This window comes from Nannobrachium achirus (assembly GCF_963921795.1).
Source record: "Nannobrachium achirus genome assembly, chromosome: 18".
NCBI lineage: Eukaryota > Metazoa > Chordata > Actinopteri > Myctophiformes > Myctophidae > Nannobrachium > Nannobrachium achirus.
This window is the reverse complement of record NC_137825.1, coordinates 39,946,435-39,959,944: the sequence shown is the minus strand read 5'-3', so window position 1 is coordinate 39,959,944 and position 13,510 is coordinate 39,946,435. Positions and strand designations below refer to the sequence as shown.

The window sequence follows — 13,510 nt, the reverse complement described above, 5'->3', positions numbered from 1 at the left end:
CATCCCTAATACATACACATTCACAGAGATGTTTTGTTGACTCCTGGCGTACGTGATGTCAGAGCCTTTTATGAAGTGACGTCACAATGAGTCAGCGATTGTGCCGATTTCCTCAGGAACAACAATCAGCTCCGCGTAAGGAGATTCCGAACGTTTCGCGCCGCTTCGGGAAAACCGCATGCCGAGTCGGGCCGAGGCCCGGCACTGCACTCCGCGCCGCAGCGGGGAACGCGCGTGCCGAATCTGAAGCCGGTGGGACGAACGGTTCTCGAGATACGCGGATTACAAACAGACAGACAGACAGACAGAGATTTGTCGCATTTATAGATAGATAAACGTTGTACTGTATTAACTATTAATGCTTGCTGTGCCCATGAAAAATGTTATTGTTTTGAGTTTCCTACATGGGGTACCTGGGGGGGCTCCGACCGTGTCTCCCCATAGGAACCCACTCTTAACAGCCCTCCAGGCCATTAAAGGTCCATTCCACTAATCTCATCCAAGCGACATACACCTGCTGGCCTCAGTCCCTCTGTTTTTATGGAGGCTTTTCCCCAGAGAGGGGAGAGGGGAACAGCCCAGGACCTCCTGGGCTCTGTGTCTCCCCATAGGATCCCGCTCTAACAGACCTCTGTTAGAGTGGGATGGGATCCAATGGGGAGACACGGAGCCCCCCAGGTACTACATGTACCCCCAGGTGGGGGGGCAGCTGGGGTAGTTGGCTCAAAACAAGATTCGTTAGCAACAGCAGAGAGCCATTTTTCATGCACGGCTGTGCCGCTCATCCCATAAATGCATGTTTTTTACAAATGGAACCGTTTAAAAGGTAAATAAACAGGCCTTCCAACGGTATAAGAGTTATTGCTAAGAAGCATTGTTACAGCAGCACAAAAAATGTGTTTATATATACTCAGTATATACTATATCTTTACTGTCGGGCAGAAACCTCTAACTTTTTGTGATTTTTGTTTTGTTTGTAAATTCATGCCCTAGTTGACCATACTACAGCGTCACACAAAAATAGCAGATCCACAAGCTCAAAACGTGGCGTGAAACGTAGATCTGCTACTTTAGCTATTTTTTTTATTTGAATCCTGAAAAGAAACATTAACTATATACATACATAGTACATACATGCATATGTATATACAGTATACTTATGCACATCGTATCATTCGTATGTATAGTTGAAAATGCCAGGCACAAGGTATTGTAGAGCCTCACTTGCTCTCTATTGTGTCTGTGCCAAGCTGCACCGAGGGGATCTCAGGTCGGTCACGTCTGGCTGAGCATACAGCATACAAAACACGGACACGTGCACGCTCGCACGCACGCACGTGCACTCAAACACCAACGCCTGACTGAGCAAGCACATGACCTCCACAACACAACACAACACAGGCCAGGCGGGCAAGTAGACAGCAAGAGGGTCATGTGACTGTGGAATGTGATTTCACTCCCTGAGCAGTAACTCCCAGAGAGAGAGATGGAGAGAGATAACCTTTCCTACGTGTACATAACTATTTCTGACCGCAATTGCACCATTCTCGTTTTGGGAGCTAGTTTTGCAAGTTGCAATGCAACACGGCTCTGTTTACAAATGTCTTTATTCCCATTTAATTGTACATTAATTGTACAATTTTTTGCTTTGATTGTTTTTTTCCACGTTTGCTTTGGCAATGTAGCGTATGTTTTCTCATGCCAGACAGAGAGAGACATGTTGGATCTCTTTCTGTTAACCTCACCATGCACACACTGTACATAATTGTACATATTTCATATTGTACATATTGGCAGGGGAGAGATTTTAGATGTGAAACCAGACTGCTTTTAGACAGGGTGGCAGCTTCCCACCTATTCATTTGTATGGGGGGGAAACGATTCACGCACGCACGCACGTACGGATGCGTGTGTGCGCGCACACACGCACGCACGCACGCACGCACGCACGCACGCACGCACGCACGCACACACACACACACACACACACACACTCTCAAGACGACAATTTACATCTCACTTGTATTGCATTGACATTGACAACACTCCTTTACTCTCCTCTCTCCGTTTCATCTCCCCTTCTTCCTCTTCTCTCCCATGCTGTTGTTCATTTTCTCTCTCTCTCTCCCTCTCTCTCTCTCTCTCTCTCTCTCTCTCTCGCTCTTGCTCGCTCTTCAGTAGATGAGTTGAAAGCCTGGCTGGCATTTCAATGAATGCGCTCTGCAGCTGTGTGTGTGTGTGTGTGTATGTGTGTGTGTGTGTGACTTCCCCGCAGACAGAGGGGAGATGAGATGAGGTTGAGTGAGGATGCTGGTGGAATGTCAAACACACACACGCACGCACACAGCCAAGGAGAGCGTGAGGAAGATGGGTAGGAGAGAGAGAGAAAGGGAGGAAAGGAGAAAGGAACAAAGACAATGAGTGCAGGGATGGAGAATGAAGAATGGGGTGATTGGATAGAGGTAAGGTAGAAAGTCAGTTGGAGATGAGGATTAGAGATGGGACGATAATCATTATCGTTTATCACGATAAAAAACGTTCACAATAATCGCGGAAATCTTCCTTCATCATACAGTGGACCTGAGTTGACTTTAAGCATATTTTGCCTCTAGTGGTAATATCAATTATCACAATTATTTTGGCCACATACAGTAATCGTGAGAATATTCATGTCATCCCATCCTTAATGAGAATGAGGGTCGAGGTTATGAGGAAAGAAGGAAAGAAGGAGGTATAGACAATTAGATAAGTTGATTAGATTAGTTTTGCATTTTTACGTTTTTGAGCGGTGCTATCCGCTCCTTCATCTGGCTTTGTGTGTATGTCCGTGTGTCCGTCCCGCAAAGCTGGGCATTGGCCAAGCTTCTTTTTTTTCTTTAGCTTTCTTAGTGCCAAACACGAGTTTCCTGAGTTTGGGCCGCATATGTCCCGGTGCCCCCTTTTTTTTGTTCTCCCTACTTTCCCTACTTTGGCATGATCGCATGTTTGACTCCCAGAACAGCTCTATCTTTCAAACATGGCAGCCATGTTTGTTTACATTTGAAGAAAACACTATATCCTCTATCTTTTGAATGCCTGAACGGATCTCCATGCAGTTTTGTTTTGTTTGAAAGCTGTGAATGGCGTGCACACGTGTGATGCATCATCCGTGCATGACTCGTGCACATTAAAATGTAAAATTCTGGAATTTCTGGCAATTGGAAGACATTAGTCGATTGTAATTCTTGGCAACAAGCAGGTTAATTAATTGAAAAATGAATCATAAAATAATCACAAAGAAAAGAATGGATAGTTGCACCCTAGAAACAGAGGGAGGTATGTGAAGGTAAAGCTAATGTCAACATGCTGAGAGCAGGAAGCAAGCATTAGGTATTCAGCTGGGTTAACCTTCCTGCACAGACAGCAGAGAGAAGACAGAGGCAGAATAAATGAGAGGCAGTGGAGGGCAGAGATGCTTTCATTCTCCTGCACGACTGGCTGTCTTTTAGCTCGTGGTTCTCACAGCTATCATTACTCTTTAACACAATGGTTCTCAATGTAGCTTCCAGGGACTCTCTGGGTTGCTTTAGAGGGTGGGTCTAAATTGACCCACCCTAGTCTGTAACTCTCACAGTATACAAATGGAACCAAATGGACCCATTAGGGTCCATTAGATTATTTGTATAGTACTGTCAAGGTTAAGGGGAGACCTTGAAATGTTAAAGACACGCACACTCCACCCACAAGAATGTTATTAAAACTCAACAGTGTTTTTGTTAAGAAAAGGAATGTCTTACAAAACCCTTTTAGGACATCAAAATGCATTTACCTCTAGCAAAGGTAAATAAGCCATATATATATATATATATAATTTATATTATTGCGACCTTACTATCAAAACCACCACAAAGTGTAAGTAACTCCGTCCGTCCGTCCGTCCGTCCGTCCGTCCGTCCCTCCGTCTGTCTGTCACACCTCACACGTCACACTTTTTCCCTGCTTATATCTCTGCAACCGTTGCCCCGATCCATGCCAAATTTTGCACACACGTTCCTTGGCTGCCAAACTACAACCTCCAAGGACCCCCGGAGCTCCAGGGACCCCCAGGTCCCTGGGGGACCCCCAGATGTGAAAAATGACCTAATGCGCAAACATGACCAAATGACCACCCCAACGGGGCTGCTCACAGGGAATTCCCGGGGACCGCCGACTCCTGGTGCTCCAGAACGGATGCAAAAGTGGTGGCGCCCCCAGTGGAGGACCCCCTACACTGCAGCTCACATAAAATGCCGTAACTCCGGCTAGGAGCGACCGGGACAGCCGGGGCCGGTACCTATTCGTCCGCCTTGCCGGCGCGGAGACCCCACCCCTCATTTCTCACATGGCCCTCTTCTAGCGCCACCATGAGGCCGATTCTTGCAAAACACATTTTTGGACACTGCTCCTACAATTTTCGCCCTAAAATCACGCAAATCGGTACACAGTATGTCTACACTCATCCCATCAACATGAATCTGTCCCATATAGCGCCACCTCCAGGCCGATTTTTAAAAACACATTTTTGGACACTGCTCCTACAGATTTTGCCCTAAAATCACAAAAATCACTACACAGTATGTCTACACTCATGTCATCAACATGGATCAGGAAGATTTTGGCAAAACACATTTTTGCCCTATTTGTGGAGATAAGTGACCTACGGTCGCTTATCTCCCGATTAGGGAGCCTTACTGGTTTGATATTGACATAAAGATGAGGGTTTCTCCACAATTATTTATTCTGCTTCAAAACAATGACATAATACCACCATGGTCAACAGTTTCCCTGGTGCTTATAAAGTAAACAAATGGAACACAAGGGGGTCAAGGTGATGACCCCGTTTGACCCGCCACCTCCCTTGACGTGTGCGAAGGCATCAGTGACAAATGCCAGCATGTGCTTCCAGTATCTGACCCGCCCCGACGCTGACCGCAACCAAGCGTCTCTTCTGCTTGACCTGAAAGGATTCCCTTGTTCATAAATGAATCAGACAGGCTTCTCGAAATCTCAGACTTGTCCAGTTTATAAATGCTTTTGGGACCAGCCAGACTCTCAGTGTGTGTGTATGTGTGTCTGTCTGTCCGTCTGTCCTTGTATTTGTGTGTGTTATTTAATAAAGCTGTCTACTCCAAACATGGCAGGAAATTGGAGAATTTGACCACAGAATAGGCTGGTAATGGATGGAATGACTGGAATCCAGGCTCTTCATACAGTAGGCCTGCCAGGAAAATCAGCTCTTATTTTTTTGTTTTCTTTTACAAAAGCCACACTAAGGCATAATTCAAACAAAGTTATTCCCATGTGAACAAGATTTCCATTTATATTTAAGACATTTAGCTGAAAAGCTTATCCAGCAGGGCTGTGAGAGGGAGGAGGGAGGGGTCTGAGTGGCACTTTGAGAAGGACGTGATTGTTTCCCAAACAGTGGGTTGCGGACCAATCTTCATTGGTCGCGACTCGCGAGTAAATATCTATTCTAAAAAAAAAAGGAAATACAAAAAAAAATATATATAGATATATATTTTTTAAACAAACAATTCAAAACTTTTCATCAATTAAAAACAAATCCAACATCATTTTTCAAAAATATTTCATAAATAAAACCAGAAAATCTAATAATTTACATAAAGAATTTACATCAGACACAATCTTGAAATAGCTACTTTAGTGAGAACGGTATTTAATATGAAAGTGCAGCTGGACAAAAACTCTGGGTATCTTGTTGCTACTACTTTATTTAACTACTTGTTTACTCCTCTTTTTTATTAGCTCCTGAGCACTGCACCAGTGTGAAGCTCTATTGAAATTGCAATGTTGTCATTATTTTGTAGAACAAATGAATTGTATTTTTGAGGGCCGCCCTAAACATACTCAAAGGTTTGCCCATATTTGCGCACACATCACACGTATCTAAATATTATTTATTTTAATGGTCTCAAAGATGGGCCTGGCCTAAAATGTCATACAGACTTGAGGGTGGTATCCCTTGCCATAACAGTAGAACAGTCTGTCTTACTGAGTCATGAGTCATCTCACTGGACTCGGTTGAAAATCCTTGTCCCTCAATATTTGCCCACAACATGGACAGAGATGCGAGGGCCCGGTCATCGCTGCTTGCAGCTTGTTATTGTTTTAGTCTTGAAGCTTAGATGCATCTCCCTGTTTCTTAATACATTGCTGCTGTGAAGACTGAATTTCCCTCACAGGACTAATGATGTTCTATCTGTCTGTCTGTCTGTCTAATATAGCTTATGTTATTTATCATAGACTCACTGTAGATGCAAGCAGTCAAAAGTCTCTTCCAAAATCCCAAGACTGTAATCTCTGATGCCATCAGAAGCGTCTGGAGCTGCTCTGTCAACTGGCACATTGATTAATCCTGCTCCTGCAGATAAACCCAGTCAGAGTTAATTTCTGTCAAGCTATGATAGAAGAAGTAAAATAGTATGATAAGAGCAGTACTCTAATTTGTCAAGATACTCGTGTTACTGCAAACGCTACTCCCACTCTTATTTCCTTGCTAGTTAACAGTATATCTGACATGGAGTGTGTGCTCCGTACGGCAAGGGAGCTACACGTTAAAAGGTTCTTTATTATATATTTATTTGTTTTCGCCCTCATATTGTGCTGAGGCCAAGCACTTAACAGCCTAACATGTTAAAGACGAGGGAGGGGGGTTGGTTGGTTAGCCTGGTTTCCTTTGTAGATCCAAGCAGGGCTAGTGCGGTTTCCACTGGAAAGCCAGAACGGGGCCAGTGTGGTTTCCAGTGTAGAGCAGTAGTGGGGTTTTCAAGAAAGGGTACACACTGGGCATGTTGGAACCTATAGCTCGATTCATACTTCGTCACACAACATTGTGCGTTGAAAATAGCCGACCTATGTGTTGTGGATGCAATATGCGTTGTTGTGAGCTTGTAGATTCAACATTGTCAGTGGCGGAGCATAACTTGGCGTATTACTGATATACCGGGGAAAGCCAATAAGTTACGATGCAATGTTTCGTGAGTTATCTGGCTATTTCATGACGCGACACCGGCACACAACAAAGTTTAGCTTGGTTTCCTGGGGAACAAAGTTTAGCTTGGTTTCCTGGGATTCCTCCACATAGCAGACTAGCTGCCTTGTATTCACAACCCAGTCTATCCATTCATATTTCATTATTGACCTCAATGCAGCACCATGCATTTGATGATGTGCTGGTTATTATATGACCTCAAGGTGGCCCTATTCCTTCTTAAGCCTAATTTATACTTCGGAGCGTGACCTGTCACTCGCCGAAAAGCAGTTGTTGTCGGCGAGCAGTGGAGTGGAGTATAAACTAAGCTTTATTCCCACCATTCCTATTCCTCTCTCTCTCTCTCTCTCTCTCTCTCTCTCTCTCTGCTATGGAAAGGTGGCTTGGTGTTGGGTGAAGTTCTGTTCAGGAAACAGAGGTTTTCTCTAATAGAATCCAGATGTGGCGTTAGCAGCAGCAGCCAGGGTGTAGAACTAGAACACATAGAATAGACATTCACACCCTGCTTTAAGGCACGACTGAATAAACTATGAAGGCAAACAGTGTGTTCTCAGCCAGGAGCTGCTGAGATAACATAACATGACGGTACCAAGACGTTATTACAGTGAATGGATATGAATATAATACATAATACTATGCATGTTGTGTGTGCATAAACACAGATTTAAGTCAAGATTTAGATAATAAATTGGTGATTCGTGAGACAGTGTGGTGTTTATTTCATTGGTTCAACCATCTTCTCAAACTCAAGCATTCTTTATTTCAGCTTCATATATGCTCCTTCACACAATGTTGTTAGGACATGTTGTCAGCTTGAAAATGTGTTATTTTTGGCAAGTGACACCATTACATTAGGGTGTGAATTAGACTTAAGAGTATGAGTTAAGTGAGACTTAACATTTCCAAATTTTCTGCCAAGATCAGCTAGAATGTTAAGAATGTCATGGTGGAAGTGAGCATCGCTAAGGAGTATAATGCTTGATTTAGACTGTGTCGCTGGCTTGAGAGAATACCAGTCAGTGAAATGTCATATCTGTTTCTACCCTCAATCTCATGCACATCTACAGGCCATGGTTACTGTCAGCATTCAGTGGCAAGCCTATTTGTGGCATACCTAAAGTCTAAAGACAATGCTAGTTGTACACCAGGATGTGCCTTTTCTAGCCATTCTAATTCTATGGCCCAGGAAAGACAAAGAACCAAGTAGACTGAACACAAGTGTTCCTCGTGTCTCTCTACTGACCCCTGCTGGATTCAGGGATGAAGGACGCATCCAGAGTTGACACTACACAGATAGACATAAGGAGGTGCTTTTGAAAATAAATCATTATCATTCAACCACCATCTTGAGAGCAGATCACCAGATGACTTTAATCGACTTACAGTCACACACAGTGATTGGGGTTAATGGTAGTACACCATACACCATAATTCATTCAAGATTTTCTATTAAAACAGGAATTATACTTAATAATTGTATTTTCAACTGCAGTGGGTGGGTGACACATTGTTTATTTTCTGCCCTTGGTCAACAATGTTTTTTGGGGTGATTGCGGCAGTATTTACCTGATGTCTTGTGTGTGTGTGTGTGTGTGTGTGTGTGTGTGTGTGTGTGTGTGTGTGTGTGTGTGTGTGTGTGTGTGTGTGTGTGTGTGTGTGTGTGTGTGTGTGTGTGTGTGTGTGTGTGTGTGTGTGTGTGTGTGTGTGTGTGTGTGTGTGTGTGTGTGTGTGTGTTTCCAGAGTACTACTATGACCAGGAGGAGAGGTCAGACGAGGAGGAGGGTGAGCCTACTTTCTCCGAGGACGAGGCTGTCACTCAGAGAGGGCTGAGGAGGTCACAAAGCGTTAAGATAACACGGTCACGAGTCCGCAAAGATGTAAGAACATGTTTTAAGGCTTTTGAACCAAGATTATGCATGTCATCACTGTCTGGCAAAAACCTTGTATGTCCAAATATTGTTACTGTCACTAAATGGGGGGACAAAACATGTGTTCCAATGGATCCTGTATAGTCATTATACAAGGTACTGTTAATACTTTTCATTGGTTCAATATTTATAGATCTGGGAACAGACACTCTTAACAGTTTTACTGCCAGATGTTATTATTTATTTATTGGGTCTTGTGCCAGCAAAAGCAGCTTACCTTTGCGAGGTTATAGACAAAGATCTATTTTTTTTTCTTTTTTTTCCTCATTACATAGTGCACTTTGGTCATACTAGCAGTAGAGGGAATGCAAGAATTAATGTGAAATGGCCGCAGTCGGCTCCCATCCGTCCAGGCCACTAAATCGCTACAGAGCAATAGACCCAGAGAAAATAACAAGGAAGCGTTTTGTTACTCCATTGATGCTAACGTCCAGTGGGTTTTTGAGAGCACTTTGTGTTAACGGTACACACCCGCGCGACCCCTCATCAGTTTACAGACATCAAAACAAGGTACAAAAGAACGAGCCAAAGAACGTACAATTGGCATCGCACCGCCGTGAAAAATGGGGCGAACGGGAACGTCCAAAGCGGTAAAAGAGTTAACCAATTGAACTGTCTCGCAAAAGAATCAATCAAAAATAGCTACAAGCTCACAGCTTTAAAACAACAACAAACAAACAAACATAAAAAGTAAGTAATAAATAAAGGTGTAATTTTGTGAGAGGTTGTGATTTTTGTGCGCGAAAATGACTGCTGTATGAGGCTAGTTCTGACAACAGTTTACTGTTTTCAGTTTAGGCATTTAGCAGACACTCTTAATTCAGAGCGATTTACAATAAGCAAGTTAATACATCATCAGTAGCAAGGTAATACATCAACAACCCGACTGAGGAATGCTAAAACTAGCACAACAAAGTGAATCAATCACTCATTCATTTCTAATTCTATCATGGTACCAGATTAATCTCTTCTATATTTGTGTTTGTTGCTAGGCTCGTTATGGATCGCTGAAAATCAAAAGCAAGAAGAGGCCAGCACTGAGTTCTGTTAACTATGGAATGTGAACAGACTACTGACGCCAGCCCTATACACACACACGCACACACACACGCACACACACACACGCACACACACACACACACACGCACGCACGCACGCACGCACGCACGCACGCACATGCTTACAGACACACAGACACACACGCACTATGGCTGTAAAGAATTGGCCAATAAATAACATTTGAATATACCTCCTGAAGAAACAACAATGCAGTTGGTTCGAACCTTTCAAATATCTATTTTTGTGCGTTATGTACAGCCATTGTTGAGCTGTTTTTTATGTTTTGGTCTATTTCACATTCGGGGGAAAAAGGAATTCTTACAATTTTGATTATATGTTTGAATTTGGATTATTTGTTGACAGCCTTAACACAGACACACACACACACACACACACACACACACACACACACACACGCCTACATTCAAGTCTCGTACGCCTTTTTTAATTATCTTTTTATCAACAGACGACATATTTATTACCTGATTAACTCACTGTATGACATACGTGTGTTCACTGTATGTTCATACGTGAACATACAAAGAGTGTCATTGTTAAAAAGGCGTTTCTCTTTAAATGTTTTAGTTTTGGCTGTTGCATGGTTTTGTTGTGTTTTCTTAATTATTTTGTTGACACATACTTTGTAATTGTTATAGGAATTAACGTCTTGAAGACGCCTCGAACGAACGTTCTGTTCACTTTATTCGATTTTTATTTTATATATATTTTTTGTTTTGCTTCTGCTGCCTTTAGTTTTAGTAGCTGTTAGTGACTTTGTATTATTTTTATTCCATTATTCCTGGTCATATCTGTGACAGTAGATTTGGGGTCAGTTCTTGTACAAATTATAATTAGTTTATAATGTTGCTGCACTCTGTAATTGTAATATCCTATTCCAGATTCAAACTCGGTCTCCTGCCTAAGTGCTGAAATGCTTACCACAGAGTTATGCCTGCTTGCTCAGAGGATAACTAGAATTCAATAGATGAGCAGGGAGACCAAATACAACCACTCCAATTGTATTTGTGATATTGTATTAACATACTCTACTATAGTGGTTCTCAAAGTGGATTCCAGGGACTCTGTGGGTTCCTTTAGGGGGGGTCTAAATTGACCCATAAAAGTCTGTAACTCTGACAGATGGAACCAAATGACGGGTTCATTTGGTTCCATTTGTACACTGTCAGAGTTATGGGGAGAACTTGAAATGTGAAAGTTTGATAAACATTGCTCTACCATACAGATTGGACAAAGTAACATTGTATTAAAAAAGAAGTCAACCCATTAATGTGTTCCCGAGGATCTTGGGCCACTCAGACCTGTATCCCTTTACAGTGTTGCCACCTAGAGGCAACAACGCTACATAGAATTACATTATGCTAAACTTTAGAATGTAGAATCTCAAAGGACACAGGTGTGACGTGTCCAGAGTCTCCAGACTGGCTCTAATGATGAGTAAATATCTGTGGAGGGCTTTCACAATGAAGATGTCCTTTGAGAGACTCCAATCGAAGGCTTGACCAATAACACTGTTCTCGTGCCTCAATCATCAAACCACTTTTCTCTCTACTAGCCAGGACATCTAGTCTAGTGGTCCACAATCTATGGCCATTTCTAAGCTTCCCAGGTTCCCTGTTTGTTCTTTGAAGTAGATTGAAGCGATTCTTAGGATAAGGGTAACTGACCCCAAACTCTGTCTGACACACACTTGAATGGATCATAACAAAAACCAGCTGACCAAAAGTGCCCGTCGTTTCTTAAAGAGAAGATCTTAACACTTACATACCAATGAAGTGAACGGAAGGGAAGAGTAGTGTGGAGGAGGAAGATTAAAGGAGTGTGAATGAGAGAATAAATGTGATGTATGGGGATTTGATGCATCAGGGGATTGTTGTTTTTTTAATACCTTCTGGGATTCAAGGCTTTCTGTAGGCACATCACAAACATTTATTACCAATGGAAATCTCCTGTCTTATGGGGCATTTGCTGCCTCTCTTTATTCTATGCACCGTTGCGTGTCCTGATCATATATCCCCAGCTGTAAATATCTAGGTATGTTTTATTTGTATCATTTGAGACCAGTATGATTGCATTGTCTTTGTTCTATCTTTGGATAAACAAAAAAAAAATGTTTTTTTTAATGTATTGTAACCAGCCTGTTGTTTGCACATTATTGCCTCCTCTCATATTTCTATTGTTGATGCTGTTGCGTCTCATCTCATTCTAGAATGTACTCTGCTGCGAGAGGATTCCAAAACACAACCAGGACTCGAGACGATAGGCTCTAATTTGAATGGTATACCAAGACATTTGAAACGTGGGTTGTTTTTACATTTCACCTGGTATTCATTCAAAATGACCATGTATTGGTGCAAGTAGGCTACAACAGGGGTCTTCAACGTTTTCAGGCCAAGGACGCCTTAGTCGAGAGATGGATGAAGCAGGGACCCCCACAACCAATACAGTAGATACCATATAGTTTAGTTTCATTGTTTGACCGCACAATCATCAGTGTATTTTGGGTTCATCTAAATTTTGTTTCCAGATATTTAACCACTTGAACCGTCAATATTAATAAACTTGACCATTCACTCTGTACTTAGTCTGCTCTTTTTCCCCTCTACACGAAACCTCTTTGCTCAAAATAGCCGATCTACAAGCTCACAACACCTCGCAGCGCGAGGCGTTTTGAGCTTTTAGATCTGCTATTTTTGGCTTAAGTTCTCAAAATATGGACACTATGGTTAATATAGAAAAGGAGAAAAAAAAGCTATCACAAAGATTTGGAGGACCCCCTAGGGGTCCCAGACCCCCTGTTGAAGACCCCTGGGCTACACAATAACCCTAACTAGCTCTGTCTATGCGTATATCAGAGTGTAAAGTCAATTGATTTCATTCCTTAATTGCATTGGACATGGTCATTTTGAATCCACCGTTTGTGCATTCAGCTAATAATGCCGGTAGAGATGGCAAACATGGGTTTAATAGCCATGGGATGATACATTACCGTATGGACCTGGCTATCTTGAATGATAAGAATTAAAGACCTGGTGATGTGGAATAACAAACCCAACATGTCAAAATGTCAGTGTCCATGTTGTGTTTGTAACTGACTAATGATACCAAAGTGCCAGAGTTCTCTGGCTGAGATTGTTTGATCTGTGTGGGGAAATTTGTATGATGCGGGTGTTGCTGCTGTGTTTGTAAATGCAACAAAAAAGTATGCCTGAATAAATTCTGGGCCAAAAATAACATGATTGTGTGGCCTTTGATTGACTTGGAGTTTATTTTTTAATTAGTTCTAGGCAGGTTGGCAACTAAGACCTACCCACAGAAGAGCATTCTATAATATTCATGTTACTTCTCTTCTGTCCTCTTTCGACATGTCCTTATACCCCATGGGTCCTTGAGGGGATTACAGGGGGTCCACAGCAAAATAAATTAATATAGTATTAACTTATGTATGTATGTATATATATTCAAAATCAGT

The 13,510-nt window shown here is 42.3% G+C and overlaps 1 protein-coding gene across 1 annotated transcript in view; it reads left to right on the top strand.

Moving 5' to 3' along the window:
* reep3b (receptor accessory protein 3b) overlaps window positions 1-13,254 on the top strand; it is a 46,061-nt gene extending 32,807 nt beyond the window's left edge. Inside the window, exons 7-8 of the mRNA XM_080748288.1 lie at window positions 8,774-8,910; window positions 9,954-13,254. Coding sequence (XP_080604414.1) covers window positions 8,774-8,910; window positions 9,954-10,025 — 209 coding nt within the window. The 3' untranslated portion in view covers window positions 10,026-13,254. The remainder of the gene's footprint in view (window positions 1-8,773; window positions 8,911-9,953) is intronic.
* Window positions 13,255-13,510: the final 256 nt, after the last annotated feature.